General features: G+C 37.5%; 1 protein-coding gene across 2 annotated transcripts in view; it reads right to left on the reverse strand.

Moving 5' to 3' along the window:
* FRMPD2 (FERM and PDZ domain containing 2) overlaps window positions 1–14,842 on the reverse strand; it is a 66,878-nt gene that overhangs the window by 15,669 nt on the left and 36,367 nt on the right. For both annotated transcript variants that reach the window (XM_085324716.1, XM_085324715.1), the window contains exons 27-37: window positions 14,532–14,630; window positions 13,294–13,658; window positions 10,032–10,323; window positions 8,933–9,091; window positions 8,096–8,270; window positions 6,727–6,937; window positions 5,389–5,426; window positions 3,995–4,081; window positions 3,462–3,526; window positions 1,727–1,888; window positions 449–620 (exon numbers count right to left, since the gene is read on the reverse strand). In XM_085324716.1, coding sequence (XP_085180842.1) covers window positions 449–620; window positions 1,727–1,888; window positions 3,462–3,526; window positions 3,995–4,081; window positions 5,389–5,426; window positions 6,727–6,937; window positions 8,096–8,270; window positions 8,933–9,091; window positions 10,032–10,323; window positions 13,294–13,658; window positions 14,532–14,630 — 1,825 coding nt within the window. The remainder of the gene's footprint in view (window positions 1–448; window positions 621–1,726; window positions 1,889–3,461; window positions 3,527–3,994; window positions 4,082–5,388; window positions 5,427–6,726; window positions 6,938–8,095; window positions 8,271–8,932; window positions 9,092–10,031; window positions 10,324–13,293; window positions 13,659–14,531; window positions 14,631–14,842) is intronic.

A 14,842-nucleotide genomic window follows, 5' to 3' on the forward strand; every position in this document is an offset into this window, starting at 1 on the left:
GTCTTTCCAGGAGGTAAGTTAGCAGTGTTGGGAGATGAAATTTCTGAAAAACGGATTTTAGCAGCTGGGTCAGGAACTTTAGCAGCCGGCTCAGGAACTCACTGATTTTTATCAGTAAGTTCTACAGAACTGGGTAAAATTAGTGCAGTCCAGGAACCATTGTAACCTAAAAACACAAGCTAAGTTAAAGTGTCTCTGAGGGTCCCACAGCTTTGTCTCCACCATTCCAAGATTTAAAAATCACACTTGGGCATTCCCTGTGGTCCTGTGTCTTGCATGGCTTAGTCAGTGCTGTAAGGCAGGGTAAAGAACTTGCTTGTATTCATAGCTATGAATTAGGAATAATTGTAAAGTTAGTGAAATTAAATTGTTTTGCTGATAGGAAAACTGAGCCCAGGCATCATGTAATCCCACTTTTAACACATACTGAGTGGATGCAGCTGCTTACCAGACTGTGCTTTTGTGTTTTGAGAGAAAGGTGTGCTATTGCTCTGATTGCCTGAATAAGCCCAATGCAAAGCCACGCTTCGGCAGACCGTGAGCTGAACAGTGCCGCGAGCCTTGCGTAGCAGATCTATAACTGTGTGGCGTGGCAGACCAGACACTAAAGTCTCATTCACCTGAAAAACACAAAGACATGTACCTCCAGATTCCCGTAACAAAAGGCTATTACATATCTCAGCACTGAGCATATTTTATACATCTTCTCTGCAGTTCATGTATTCTTATTCTCTTCCATTTTAGCAACTCAGTTGCTCCTCTCCTCTCTAATTTTTATACCATGATTGCCAGCAGTGTACAGCAGCAGTATAGTCTGTGCTTTCTGGCACATTAAGAGGGCACCATTTCCTTCCCCTCCTCAGATGGCAAAAGTAGGAGAAAAGGAAGCAGATGAAAAATAGAAAACAAAGCAACAAAATATTGAACCTCTTGAAAGGGGAGACTGGGGGGGGGAATAATTTGGGGTACAAAAGATGATTTGCCATTAAAAGGTGGTTAGGGCAGAAAGATTACAAATAAAGGTTCAAAAGCCCTAATCCCTGTGCTTTTTGGTTGTCTTGGTATTACTTGATGGATACCTGTGGTAAGTTCCTGCTACTTTCCTGCTGATCTGTTGTTGCATGCAAACTGCAGTCAGCTGGCTCTTGCTCCCCTGATCTCCATGTGGAGCCCTTGCTGGGCATAGTTACACTGCAGAATAGCTGTACTTTGCTGCTTGCTCTGCTATTCTGGATCTGCTTATGTCTTGGGGTGCCCTACAGCCTCCTTCCTGCTCATGCAGCTGGGTTTCCTTCCACAAAAAGCAAGCAAGCAGAAGTCACATCCTGATAGGCAGTTGAATATGTTCACAGTCTCCTCTCTTTTATTCAAGCTTCCTTTTTTTCCCCCATTCTTTGTGCTCCCTCTGCATTTGCTCAGTAAGGCAATGTGAAAGAAGTAGGAAATGAAGCTGCATTTCTTTGATTCTAGATTTTTGCCAGTGTGGCAGGTGGTTCCCGGGCAGAATAGCTTTGGAGAGGCCTGCAGGAAGCTGAAATGTATGCAAGAGGATTCCCAGACCACCACTCTCACCCCAGGAGCCTAGGGATGCTTTCTTCAACATGTCACTGTGTCGAGCAGCCTCACATTTTGAATTTGCACAATCATCATACTAAACAGACTGCTCACTGTAGAGCCACAGTAGTTAGAGAAAAAATGGGCCAAAACAATGAAGAACAAGCATTACCTTCAGCAAGATGTCACCAACTTGAAGCCTCCCATCTAGATCTGCAATGCTGTCCGGGCTGATGGCTTTTATTAGGATAGCCCTGCCATTTCTTCCACCTACCAGTGCAAATCCTAGGCTCCCATTTTCTGCTTTTTCCAACTCAATCTTAATTATAAAGTCCTATAATACAAAAGGACACAGTCTAAAGTGGAGTTTATTCAGGGATGTGTTTTATTTGTATTTTTAATCTCAAAGAATTCCAGTGTGCTTCACAGTCCTCATTGGCTGATGTAAATTATAGGATACTTTCTTCTCTAGAATAGACATGTAGAGCTTCCAGTGATTAACGCAGCAGCTGCATGTGTATATCAAAAGGAAAATATTACATATGTATTTCCATATTTTTTTTTAGTAATTGCTAAAAGGAGAAAATAAACCCTTAAGATCAAGGAAATGTGTTCTTATGTAATCCTTTCATAATACATTGAATATATCATCCTCATTGACAAACAAGTTTAGCCTGCCGGTAACAGATTACATACTCCATTCCTTCCTTTACTGTTCTAGAAAATCTGAAAATCTTAACTTTGGCAACTTCAGCATATCTATTTGGCTTTAGTGCTTCATTCAGCTGTACAATCAGCTGCTTTTTTAGGGTCAAGTATGATGTCAGAAATAGCAGCAACCTAGAAATGTTTATGATTTGCTGCATGGCGAATTCTAATGGTCCAAGGGTTGTCCTTAAAAATTGTTTTAGTTGAATAGATAAACCATCATGGATTAAAAATAAGCAGTAATAGTGATGACTTAATCAGAACTGAGAAAATTGTTCCAATTTTAGTGCCAGATTGGAGGTCTAATTTTAACAAGAGACAATCCTTTCCAGCAAACCACAATTAACAGAAAACTAGGAATTCTATTCTCATGAAATTTCAGTCCCAAAATGGACAATTTCAATTCCATAAAATATTCTTTTCCACATACTTACACAAATGAAAGTATTTTTTGCACTTGTGAGAAATTTTAATTGTTGTATGTTGAGTGCAAAAGCTGCTTTTTAAAAAAAATATGACTGCATATTTTAAGAATCTGTCATTTCTAAAATGCCATTACTCATCCATAATTGTAAATTCAAACTATTTTGGTTTATGTCAACATTGTGTAATATTCCAAAGTTCTGGTATGATTTAACCCTTTCTTCAAATGTCCCATCTGAGAATTTTGTACTGAAACATAAACCACAGATTTCAAGGATTGTTTTGACTTTGTTGTGAAAATACATCATAATTTCAATTATTACACTTATTTTTCCTAGAATCCCATGCTGTGCCATTATGCCCTATGTTTTTATGTTTTCTGTGCTACTTTCTAAGTTAGGGTTTGATTTTGTAAGCTACTGAGAGGCACATTAAGACTTAATGGAGGGGTTAGGTCATATGACTCTTGCTTATGTTACCAAGCTGGTAAGATAGTGATATTATACATTGAAAAGATCAGTAGGATGGTCTGACTCAGGAAAGTGCTCAGCACATTCTAGTCAATGAATGCAGAGCCTATTCCAAACTTCACAAGATGCCTCCCAAATATTTTCTGTCCACATTTCCAAAAAAGAAGGAAATAATACATTAAATAATAGTAATACATTTACTACTAATAATAATTAATGCATTAAACAGTACTATTGAAAAATCTCACTCCATATAGATCACCTTAATTGATGGACCATCTCACAGTTGATTAGATTGTCACTTACTTTATGCTCTGAGGAATCAGAAGTGTTTTGCTCAGCACCAAAATTTGCTTCCTCCAAATGTTTCTCTGGGAAAAAGCAGCAAGAGTTTTTTCACAGTTCTACAGGACAAAGTTTTATAGTATAACACTCAAACATAATATTTAGAGACATAATAATGCATTTGACATAACAATGCATATTTGACATGCAAAAGAATGCAAAAAACTTCCTATGGGCTCATACATGTTTTTCAGCCTGTTACATCCCTGAAGTGTGCGATTGTGAGCTCATGTTATCTCTGCAGAGCTTTTTACTTCCCAGAGAGCAGTTTACAAAATTAGCTTTAAAAGCTGCATGTTACAGGATCAAAGACACCAGCTGGACAACAGATAACATATGAATGTTCTGTGATACATCACGAAAGGCAGTTTTGCTTACTAATAATTAATCTTTTCCATGTACTGCCAGTAACACCTACAGACTTTATTCTCTTTTGAAGAGATGGCACAAAATTTTACAGACTCCAGATGAAAAATGCGAAATAAGCTCCTTACCATGTTGATGGGGTAGATGCTGTTCTTGTGGATTCAGGCTCTCATTTGACAGAGAGACACTGGCTTTTGCTGTCTCAGCAGGTGGCCCTGCTGAAAACATATATTTAGGTTTGCATTAACTGACAGTCCTCCCACTAAGCTACATGTACACAGGAGAACTTAAACTCAGTACTTTTTTATTATTAAGCAAAGCATCAAGGGTCCTGTATTCTCAACTCATATCCAATATTGACACTGTATGAAGCAGTATGAGACACTTAACTATTGCATGATTAAGTTTCCCTATTTGCACAGCTATGTAAATAATTCTTCCATAAACTACAGAGATATTTGCATTTCAATTACCGGTGTTTTTTAAAATTGTAACAACAATCAAAAGCCAGACTGAGTCTTCTAAACCTGTGGCACTGATTAAGTAGGGGAAGAAAGAGGATGTATTTGTGCCCATAGGGCTGGATGTGTGAGAAGACAAAGTGATTTTTTTGATTTTTCAGTTTTAAGTTTTGCTGTATAATTTTTGGTAATGTTACCTTCCAAAAAGTACTTTTAATTTTTGAATTATAGGAAACAATAAGCATTCTGTAGTTAGTGTGTGTATAAAAAAAAAAAACCCTCCATGTTATAGCTGCAATTTTAGTTTACATTTTTGTAACTAAGAGAATATACAAAATGAAAGCATTCCTCCTTAATAGGAATTTTTTACAGATTTATAGATACATCTGTCAGAGATAATAGCAAACAGAGCATCAAACACAAACTACTATAGATTTTAAAAGTACTTCACAAAGGCAAGAATTCTCTATTGTAAAAGATGAGGCAGGGAACTGCACCACATACTGTTTACAAATTTGTGTTAGAAGTGGTTGGTAGCTGGTAACCTGTTTTGGAAGTGTCTTGAGAAACATATATATACTTACAACAAGTATTGATAGGAATGTTGTTAATTTAATTAAGAGATATTGGTACTGCCTGTGATTTTCTGTAGGTGTGTTGATATCAGTTTAAAAATTTGGTCTAGATAGTCAAGTCATATTAAAGCGTGACTCAAAAGTCCTGAAAAAAAACCCTTACAGATTAGTTTTAATCAAAACAGAACTTGAAAATATGCACACATAAAAATCCCGCTTAATGACAGTAGATTAAAAAAATAGGAAATGACTATGAAAGATGAAAATAGGGGTAAAATTAAGTAAATGATTTTTTAAGAGACCACTACATCTTCTATCTGTAAAGATTTAGCTAATTTTCTTCAGATCTTTAGTACCACAGAAATACCAAGTGCCAAGCAGCAGTCTGTTAGTGATTTTTTTAATGTAATGAATCAATACCTTGTATTTATTTCCAAAAGGAGAAGCAAGTTCTGAACCAAGAACAGAAATATTAACATTACTTACTATTTTCCTGTTCTATAGGAACCACTGGATTGCCATTTCTGGGGGCAGAAGAAGTGAAATATTTGGACCATTAAGACCTGCATGCTTACATATATAGCATTTCATATATATAAAGCATATATGAAAACTATTTTTAAAAAATATAGTTGTACTTCCATTTTTTTATTCTTGTGTTTTTTAAAGAGTCTTTATATCAATATATGAAATATTTATCTATTTTTACCACAAATAAAACATTTTAATTACATGGGCTTGAGAAAAAGAATGTTTTATACCATCTGTCCCAGTACAAAAATGCTTTGTGGTATATTTTGTTGAATTCAGCTTCAGCTTCCCCTCTATTAAGTGGGAATGAGAATTTGTAATTTCCTTTACTCTTTTTCTGTTTGTCTCCTTAGATTGCAAGTTCTTAAGATCACGGTCTGTTGTCTACTCTTGCTTATGCAGCAATAAGCATGATGCTGCAATTCTTCCAGCTGCTTCCACAGTGCAAATAATTAATAAAACATTGATAAAAGTTTGTTGAACTACTTAAAGCTTTGTGACAGATACACTGTCACCAACTATGGTTATGTAATTTAGCCATTTGCACGCTTTTGCATTACTGTTTGACTGTTCATCTAAGATCTGCAGAAGCTATTTCTGTGAAGCAGTCCAGAACCTCTGCTGATACTCTATCAGACTGTGAAACAAAATAAATCTAAAGTGCAGTCAAGAGCTGATAAGGGAAATTCTTAATTGCAGGTACTGATGAATCCTGGGATGAACTTTGTGTTACATGCTGCAGATGAAATGCTGCATTTCAACACCTTTCTAAAACATTTGGCTGTTGGAAGTAACTCAGAGTTTCCAGAGAGGCAGCTGCTTGCCTATAATTGTGAATCTAAAAACATAAGGAGGTGTTTGGAACTAGAGGTGGAAATACAAAGCAGAGGATTTCCCAATCCTCGGAAGCAGGATATCTGAAAATGGAGGCCTGCCTTGCAGTTAAAGGATCCACGTTTGTGTTTGGATGTTAAAGGGTGATATTTGACTGTACTTATTCATGAGTACACCTATACCCATATCCTTCTGTGTTAGCTATAATTATGAGGAGTTAAAATATCTTAAGGATGCTACTCATCAGGTCACAACCTTCAGACCTTTGAAGTACAGCATGTTTTCTTGCTGTTTGTCTTGTTTTTCTTGTTTGATTTGTTGATACAAAAGTTAGAGATCTGTTTTACAGTTATGATTGAGATTGACTGTGCTCTGATTCTACTCTGAACATAAAGCTACTATTTTTTTTTTAATCCTTCCCTCTTTACTTTCTAAAAGGGCCCAAAGAGTCAGATTTACCTGGTTGCTTTGATTCGGACGCTCTGGGTGGCAGCTTCACACACTCTCACAGCATCATCCAGGCTGATGCCCTCAGTCCACAGTCCACAGATGTACAGAATCTGATCTCGGGGCTGCAGACTACCTTCCACACTGGCAGGAGAGCCAGGCACTATCTCTAGCACATAAATACCTTGTAACTTGCTTCCAGCTCCTCCTGTCAGCTTCAAGCCTAGAGTAATGAGGACAAAACACCTTTATGGTAATGTATTCTGAATTTCACTGTCAGTGTGATATAGTCTAACAGAATAGATGTGGGTCATTGAAGAACAGGCTGAATGTCAACATTATAAACAATCTTGCTTTGGTGAGACTGTATATTAGAGCTGTGGCTGGGAGAGTGAAATGCAATTAGTGCAATTAGATGTTAAAAAACATGGAAAAAACTTAAACAGTACTGTCCATCTGAACATTTCAGCTATTCCATAGTGCTTTATTTCACCTCCTGTTGAACAGACATTTGAAAAGGATTCTTATTTGCTCACCAGTACCTCCCTCATTATCACAGTATCTAAGTGGCTTGTAGTCTTTAGAGTATTTCTCCTCAGTCACCTGTGATGGAGGGAAATGATATTAATCCCATTGTTGAAATAGGGAACTGATGTACAGGAAAACTAAGGAGTTATCCATACTGCACAAAGCAGTATTGTACAGTGATACTCAAGCTATCTTCAAGAAAACTGGTGTCTGAAATGGAAACAGGTTCCTGCACCTGAGCAAATAGAGCTATACTATTTCCTGGGTCTACAGTTTTACCTGTGCATGGCACTGGCTGCATTGTGTAGATAGAAAGATATTCCTACTGTGGGGACTTCTCACGTGGCCTCTATTGCACGATGTAGACAAACCTTCAGTGACAAACTTTGGTTGTCTGTGGTGGATCAGAGATTTAAGGGGAGGTTATTTGAATCCCAGGCTATTGCCCTAACCAGTGGCTCATCCTTCTCAAACTTTGTCTTATTTTTTCTAGTATATGTTTATGTATCACAGCAAATAGTAGACCTCATCACCTAACTGCTAACAACTTCAGACAACTAATTATCTGTATTTTAGTGTCATGAAATACGAGACTGAAGATCTTCCATAAACTTCAGCTCATAGGGTGATAATACAAAAAATAATTTCATGGATCTAATAAGCGATAATAGCCTTCCTTTGAAGACCCTGCCCAAATTAAAGCTCTCCGTTCACAGGTCATGGTGAAGGAGAACAGCATAAAAGTGTCACGATATCTCAGGACCATACCAGTCCAAGGCCACAGTTGCTTACGATTATCTTACCACAAACACCATCCCTGTCAAAAAAGCTATGTGTAATCTTTATCACACACCTAGTTGTCCATTGGCACCTTTTGTAAGAGTAATTTCAGGAATCTCTTCTGGCCTAATGGAGGGACATGGATCACTGTCAGCACGGCCAACCACAAGGTGTAGATCAGGAGGAGAACTGTGCAGTAAAGTCAGGGCTTCATTGCATGGTAATGATGTGACATCAACTCCATTCACCTAAATGACAAACCATTAAAGTCATATCATAGATCTCATTGACCATCTACTTCTCCCTGATACCCTCTTCAAAAATATGCATGTGAACTTAAAGTAGTTTACACTTTCATTTGACTACTTTGCTATGGCACTTCGTGAATGCAACAGTTAAGAGTGCATTCTTGCAAAAGAAGCAAGATTTCTTTTTTGAATTTTTGTATTCTTGAATGCCCAGTTTGCAGAAAAGTATATCTTTTTTCTTGAATCTCAAAATTCCATAGCAAAAAACAAGAAAGACTAGTCTTGATGAAACAAATTGAAGGCGAACCTTAAAATAGGCTTTTTTTTTTGTATGTTACAAAGGACATAATTCCTGCATCCTTTGTAGGTCACCTTTCTTATTACATTAATTTGACTTGCTTCATTTAAGTGGGAAGGGATTTACTGTGTCAGTTGTCTTGTGTTACTGCTAGATCCATGTTATTTGCCTGGACATACAAGCTATTCAATCTGAAATTTGTCCTACTGAAGTCAGCAGAATAGTATTATTTGATTCATTTGCACTCGCATGCGTAAGCATGTGATAAACTAGATCCTACAGTGATAAAATAAAAATATCTAAGCCAAAAGGCATTGATCTGCAAATATTTTCTTCTCCTTTTAAATTCAAAGGATTACTGTACCATAATGATTCTGTCTCCCCTTCTCAGTCTTCCGTCAGACAGGGCAGGCTCATTCAAGATCTCATCAACATACAGGCAGTTGTCTAGTTTGTTGAAAACCACTGAGAATCCATAACCATTGTTCTCTGACCTTCTCAGAGTCACAAAGATCTCCGTTTCCTATTAAGTGAAGCACAAGATGTGTTTGATGTAGGCTTTTCTGTTGCTTTATTAGCATTTTTCATTATGTTTTATATGCAGATTGGAATCAGATCTTCACACGGTATAAATAAGCAGCATCCATAAGGATATCTCTGATTTTTTGCTGCAGTAATTCCTGAATTCATTTTACTTTGTTATACCTGGTGGAGCTTCAAGATGATTGATTGATAGAGCCTAACAGGGCACAGAATGCCATCTGGGACAGGAATTTTAATTTATACATTTTAAAATATATAGAAAAAGTCTTGGGGTCTTCTAGGCTGACAAGTGTTACAATAAAATTGTTGTTGTTATTGCTACTGCTTTTCCACTGGAGGATATGGTTAGGACATAAATTTTGCCCTCAGTGCTCCCAAATTAGTAGGAATTCAGATATCATTAGTGCAGCATGAATGGAAAATGTTCAGCTTTTGGCAGGACTGAGCCCTATATTTTGAATAGCAATTAGTACAGGGATCATACTTTCTTATCAGGACATTACAACAGTATCATTATGTCATTATAACAGAGCGATTCTGCACATGGGTTTAAAACATGAAAAAACCCAAGTAGCTGACTTCAATTAATTTCAGATGCTACTAGGGAACAGTATGGGATTTGGGCCTATATATGCTGGTAATAAGACTGCAGAATGCTGGAAAGTTGAACAAACAGCAAGACGGTCTGAACTCCAAAGGGGGGTGACTTTGACGGAAATGCTAAAGAGGTCTGGAGATTTGAGCATAGAGAAAGGTTAGCTATACTTACAGGTTCAGACTTTTAAGGCAAGTAAGAAAAGCCATGCAGAAATTAAATAGTTAATGGGTTATATTTAATGTTTGTAAGAACTGCCATACTTGGGTTGTTCCTACTCCCCTGTTACGGTCTACCTATAATAATCTGGTGCCTATCCACATACCCTAGAGCAATCCTCCTTTTCTGCCTTCTCCTCTTCCTCCTGTTCCTCCAGATCTTCCCATTCATTGTCACTGTCACGTGGCACTCTAGCAGGTAGGGATGATGAGAAAGGGTCACATGGTTGTGGGGTGGCCATGGTTGAGGACAGTCTCTCAGAGCTTCCTCCCCGTGAAAGTGAGGTCACAGATGTTGAGCTGATGGTGAGATACTCTTCATCAATAGGGGTTAGAGAGAGAATTTCAGGCATGCAATTTGTTTTGGATAGGTCATCATCAGTCTTATTAAATACAGGGCTGCAAAGTAAAAAGATTGCAGGGCTGGGCTTTCCTTCTGTGTGTGTTACTGCCTGCTGAAATCTCTACTGCTTGTTCACCACCTTGATTTTTAACTGAAGCAATAGTTACAGTATGAAGTTGCTGATTGAGTCCTCTCAGTGTTACGATAAAATAAATGAAAAACTAATCAATATTTTGCAATGCTAGTAAAAAGATTAAAAGATTTCAGAATGTGAAAACAGTCCTTGCAAAATCTTGCACACTTTTTTTAAGGCATTAGTACTTTGTTGTTATTTGAAAAGAATACTTGGATAATTCTTAGACTGCTAATATAAATTCTTTCATCTGCCATAAACAACCTAACTTATCTGGTAAGTGGTGTGAATATTGCAATATTTCTTCAGTTTTCATAATTGCCCTTTTCTTCTTGAAAAGGGGAAGCCAGCCACATTCCTGGCTGCTATCATTCTTTCCATGGTAACTAGAGCACAGATCACAAAATGTATGTTATGAGGAGACAGGAATCATTTTATATTTCAAGTCCTAAATTCCCATGAAAGGTTGTTTTTATTCTACCTTTCTTTTCATATTCCTTCTGAAAAAAATTAAACTTCAAATACAAAGACCAGATCCACTTCATAATGGCAAGGTATATTGGTCCTGGATGGGAACTGAACAGCTGAAACTCAGTTTTCTAGAAATCTGGGTCACTTATTTAGGGGATCCTAATTCTAGCTTTCCAGCTTTCATAAATGCTGGCTCCTGTGTACACAGGTCTGTTTTTATAGTGTACTTACCTGCATAATTATGATTTCGGTTTTCACATTATAGTAAAGTTAATATAGTTAACAATATGTAGCAAGAGGATATAGAGAAGCACTTGGGACTTTGATGTGAGGCCAGCAAAGCATGAAAGTATATGTTTGACTTGAGGCATAAGTGTTGTCCTGCTGAAATCAACAGATTTGTTAGCTTAAAATAAAATTATCTAATTTATTCCACTACACTGGAGATAGCGTTCAGCATTTCTGAGATTCAAGTCCAGAACATTTAATCATATATGTTCTGTTTAATGTTATATTTTGGCTGCTGTCTTTAGTTAATTGATATTATAGCCATTAAACTTACCATTAAAGCTAACAGAAATGTTTGAAACAAATTTTTATTGAAAAATGCCTGTTTGCTTCATATCATTCTTAATTGAAATATTGCTAAGCAGGACAACAGATACTTACAATACTCTAGAAGAGGAAAGGAATGGTTAAATGAAATGCTAAAGGATAACAGCAAATGCAGTCTATTATTTTCTTTAGAAGACAAGGAAATAAAAGACCAGTTCAGTGAACCTCAGTGAGGATGTCACAGAAAAGGTCACATGCCAGTGAAGTGCTGATCAACTTTCAAGGGTATGAAGGGTGTTTGGCAGACCTACACTAGCTCAAGGCAGTGAGCCAAACAGTGGCTTAATCACAGCACAGATGCCAGTTGCTAGCCCACCTCTGCATCACCAGAGGAAATACGTGAATCTTGGTCTTGTGTGCCCATACCCAAGCTCCATGGACCTGGACAGGTGTGTCTTTTGGAGTCTGTGTCTGGTGACCCCTGCACCTGGACCTCCCTGAACAAAACTATGAGGTAACATTTTTCAAAACATTTTTTGAGGGTTCTTTTTGGTGGCAATGAGCAGAAGATGAAGAGGATTTTTTATATGAAATGCTGAGTAGGAAATTTTTGAAATTCGTATCAGAAGATTTCTACCTTTGCGTGAGAGGTTTTGAGCAATTTGAAGGGAAAAAAAAGGGGGATAATTCTCTTTGATTAATGCCTATTTCTTTCTGCTTTTATTTGTTTATCTATTTTAGCCAGAAGGATCATTTAAGATGAGGTGACTTCTAAAATACTATTTCAAATGCATATTTTGTTAAACTGCTCTGACTACATTTTGAAAGCGCAAAATCTGAAATTAAATTATACTGAGAATATACCAAACAAAAACATTTCTTCCTTCTTGGGAAGAATCCAAAATTTTCCTTGGAACTGATATTTTCCCACAAGAAACTTAGTTTTGATGAAACTGTATCTCTTGGCAAGTGTATTTGCTATAGACATATTTCTGCTGGTTTTAATCTCAGCAGTAGAGAAGCACATAAGCAAGCAGGATCTTCACTCATGAGTAAAAGGAGCTAAAAGTATGGATTGCAGTTATGCTCCCACTTGCCATTACCTAGTGCTGTGACTCCCCAGAGACTGGAATCTGTGACTAACTGGGTCTTACTCTTGGTGAATATCAAGAGTCACAAAGGGATTTCCAGTGACTGTGTGAAAAATAGAGATAAGTTTCTAGAGAAAATTTATAAAGCTATAAGTGAAATTGGTCCTTTCTAAAAGAAGACCTTTACCTTGTCTCTCCACCAACACTTTCTGTTCTGATAATATAAAAAGTCTTTTGCACTGGGAAAGATCATTAAAATGGAATGGTTGGATATTCTGTTGTCCAGTGTATGGTATATTCAACATAGTGTAGAAGGAGGCTGAGTCTCTGTAATATATTTTATTGTATAATTTGTCTGGCTTAAGGCTCCTACTGGTTTCTGAAGGCCAGAATTCTTTTTCCTCCTTGATCACAGCTTGTCTTCTGAGTTTTTTTTTTCCTCTGAAAAATTTGAAATTAGGAAATCACACAGTAAGTAGGAAAAGCTTTGATGCCTATTAAAGTCAACATGAGTCTTTCCACTAATTGCAGATTGTAGCCAGATTCAGATGAACAGTGAAGTCACTTATAGCAGTGCAGCATTCATACAATTGTCTTTCAATGCAGACTAACGCACAGTTCCAATAAGAAGATAAGAGTAAATAGAGACAGTGGATTAGGTTAGTCAAAAAGGCTGGTAAATCAAAATGTTTAGTAATTAGGAGTGGTTAGAAGCAGACAATTCTGTATTTAAACCCTGCAGGGAAGACTGCAGAGCAGGTTTCAGTATTTCTTACCTTTTGGCCCATCCAAATTCACATGGTGAGTAGCAGTTCTGCCTCACTTCTTCCTCTAAGGACTGGAACATTTCAGAACTGGCAGCTTCTTGATGAAACTTCCAAAGGCGTTTATAGCAGCTTTCCCTGGGAGGCATAAGTGTCTGTAAGGGATTCTCTTGAGTCTCTGCTTCTTGCTCTTCATTAGTTGAGCTGTCGTCTTCAGGTGGCTCACTGAAATCTGCTGCCACTGGAGAATCTAGGCAGTCTTCCAGTTCTGGAGAGGTGTTACCCCCATCACTAGTAAATTGATCCAAACCATCTCCTATCTCTGGACTGACTGGTATTTCTGCCACAAATTCTTTAATTGGAGATGGTGCTGGAGTCTATCAAAATAATAGAAGGGTTAGTATAATTTCTTTTTTTTAGGAGCACATTCTTTCCCATCTTCCTTCCTTTAAGAACAGAAGATGATATCAATAGGCATTTTAATGTGAACAAATCAAACAGTAGTTGAAAGGGAGGAAGAAATAGAGGGAAGTACTGGCTCAGTAAATAACTGTTTTGCCTTTACGATCATCTTCCTTATTCTTCAGGAATTCCAATCAGTGAACTACCGCACAAGATGTTTATGACAGGAGTCCTTGTGCATGTATCCGTGAGTTGTATTCAAAAAGCAGGAATAATAATGGCTAGCCTACCTAATGTCACTTTTGTAATCAAAACCATAAAAGAACAGTTTCTGGTTTTTCTGCTGACTCTGCTAACTGCCAATAACAAGCTAAATAGCCAGTTGAAACTTTTATTTCACTTAACTAAGTTCATTAAGAGGCGGCCTGGATAAGAAAAGTTCTTTATTACCCTCCCAGATAGCTTCCTCATACCTGCACGTTAAAACATGAAGAACTACAGTTGAGAGTATCTGGAGTATCTGGTCTAAGACCCAGTAGAGCATTTTAGCAGCATCATTTGAAGATCTGCTTGGGTACATGCTGTTTCACCCCAATGACAGTGCTGCAATTCAAAAGCTGTAGCACTGGGATGCACAGTGTTTCGTATCTGTCACTTTTCTATTACTGTGATTGCTAATGAAGTAGCAATTGAACTCCAGAGATGAAGTTGAAGCTGGGAAGGGAAAGGAATATAATAGAGTGCCTTGGAGAAGAGGGAAGGTTGTCTTGTTCAAGGCAGGCTAGCAAATATATTAGTGGTAGTTTTCCAGGTTTACAGAAGCAAGTTCAGGATAGAAGCTTTCTCACCAGGGCACTTGGCTCTATTTCTGGAAGAACACCTTTTGGTGGTCTGCAGAGGAGAAGTGTGACTTCCGGAGGAGCTCCTCTCAACAAGTGGAGGACATCCTAACCAGAGAGAAGGAATATTAGAGTTCTTGTAGAATGCATTTGATCCCAATCTGTACTATATACCTTCATATTAATTGTCATGGGGACAATTTTTATGTGAATGCTGAATTCCTAGTATTTGTGCCTCCCAGCAATATTTGTGAGCCAAAATTCACTGCTGTATGGTTATTGTATCTAAGTTGATAATAATATGTATGTGGATGTGTATC

The sequence above is a fragment of the Rhea americana genome, unplaced genomic scaffold, assembly GCF_003343005.1.
Source record: "Rhea americana isolate MKP2758 unplaced genomic scaffold, rheAme1 scaffold_93, whole genome shotgun sequence".
Lineage (NCBI taxonomy): Eukaryota > Metazoa > Chordata > Aves > Rheiformes > Rheidae > Rhea > Rhea americana.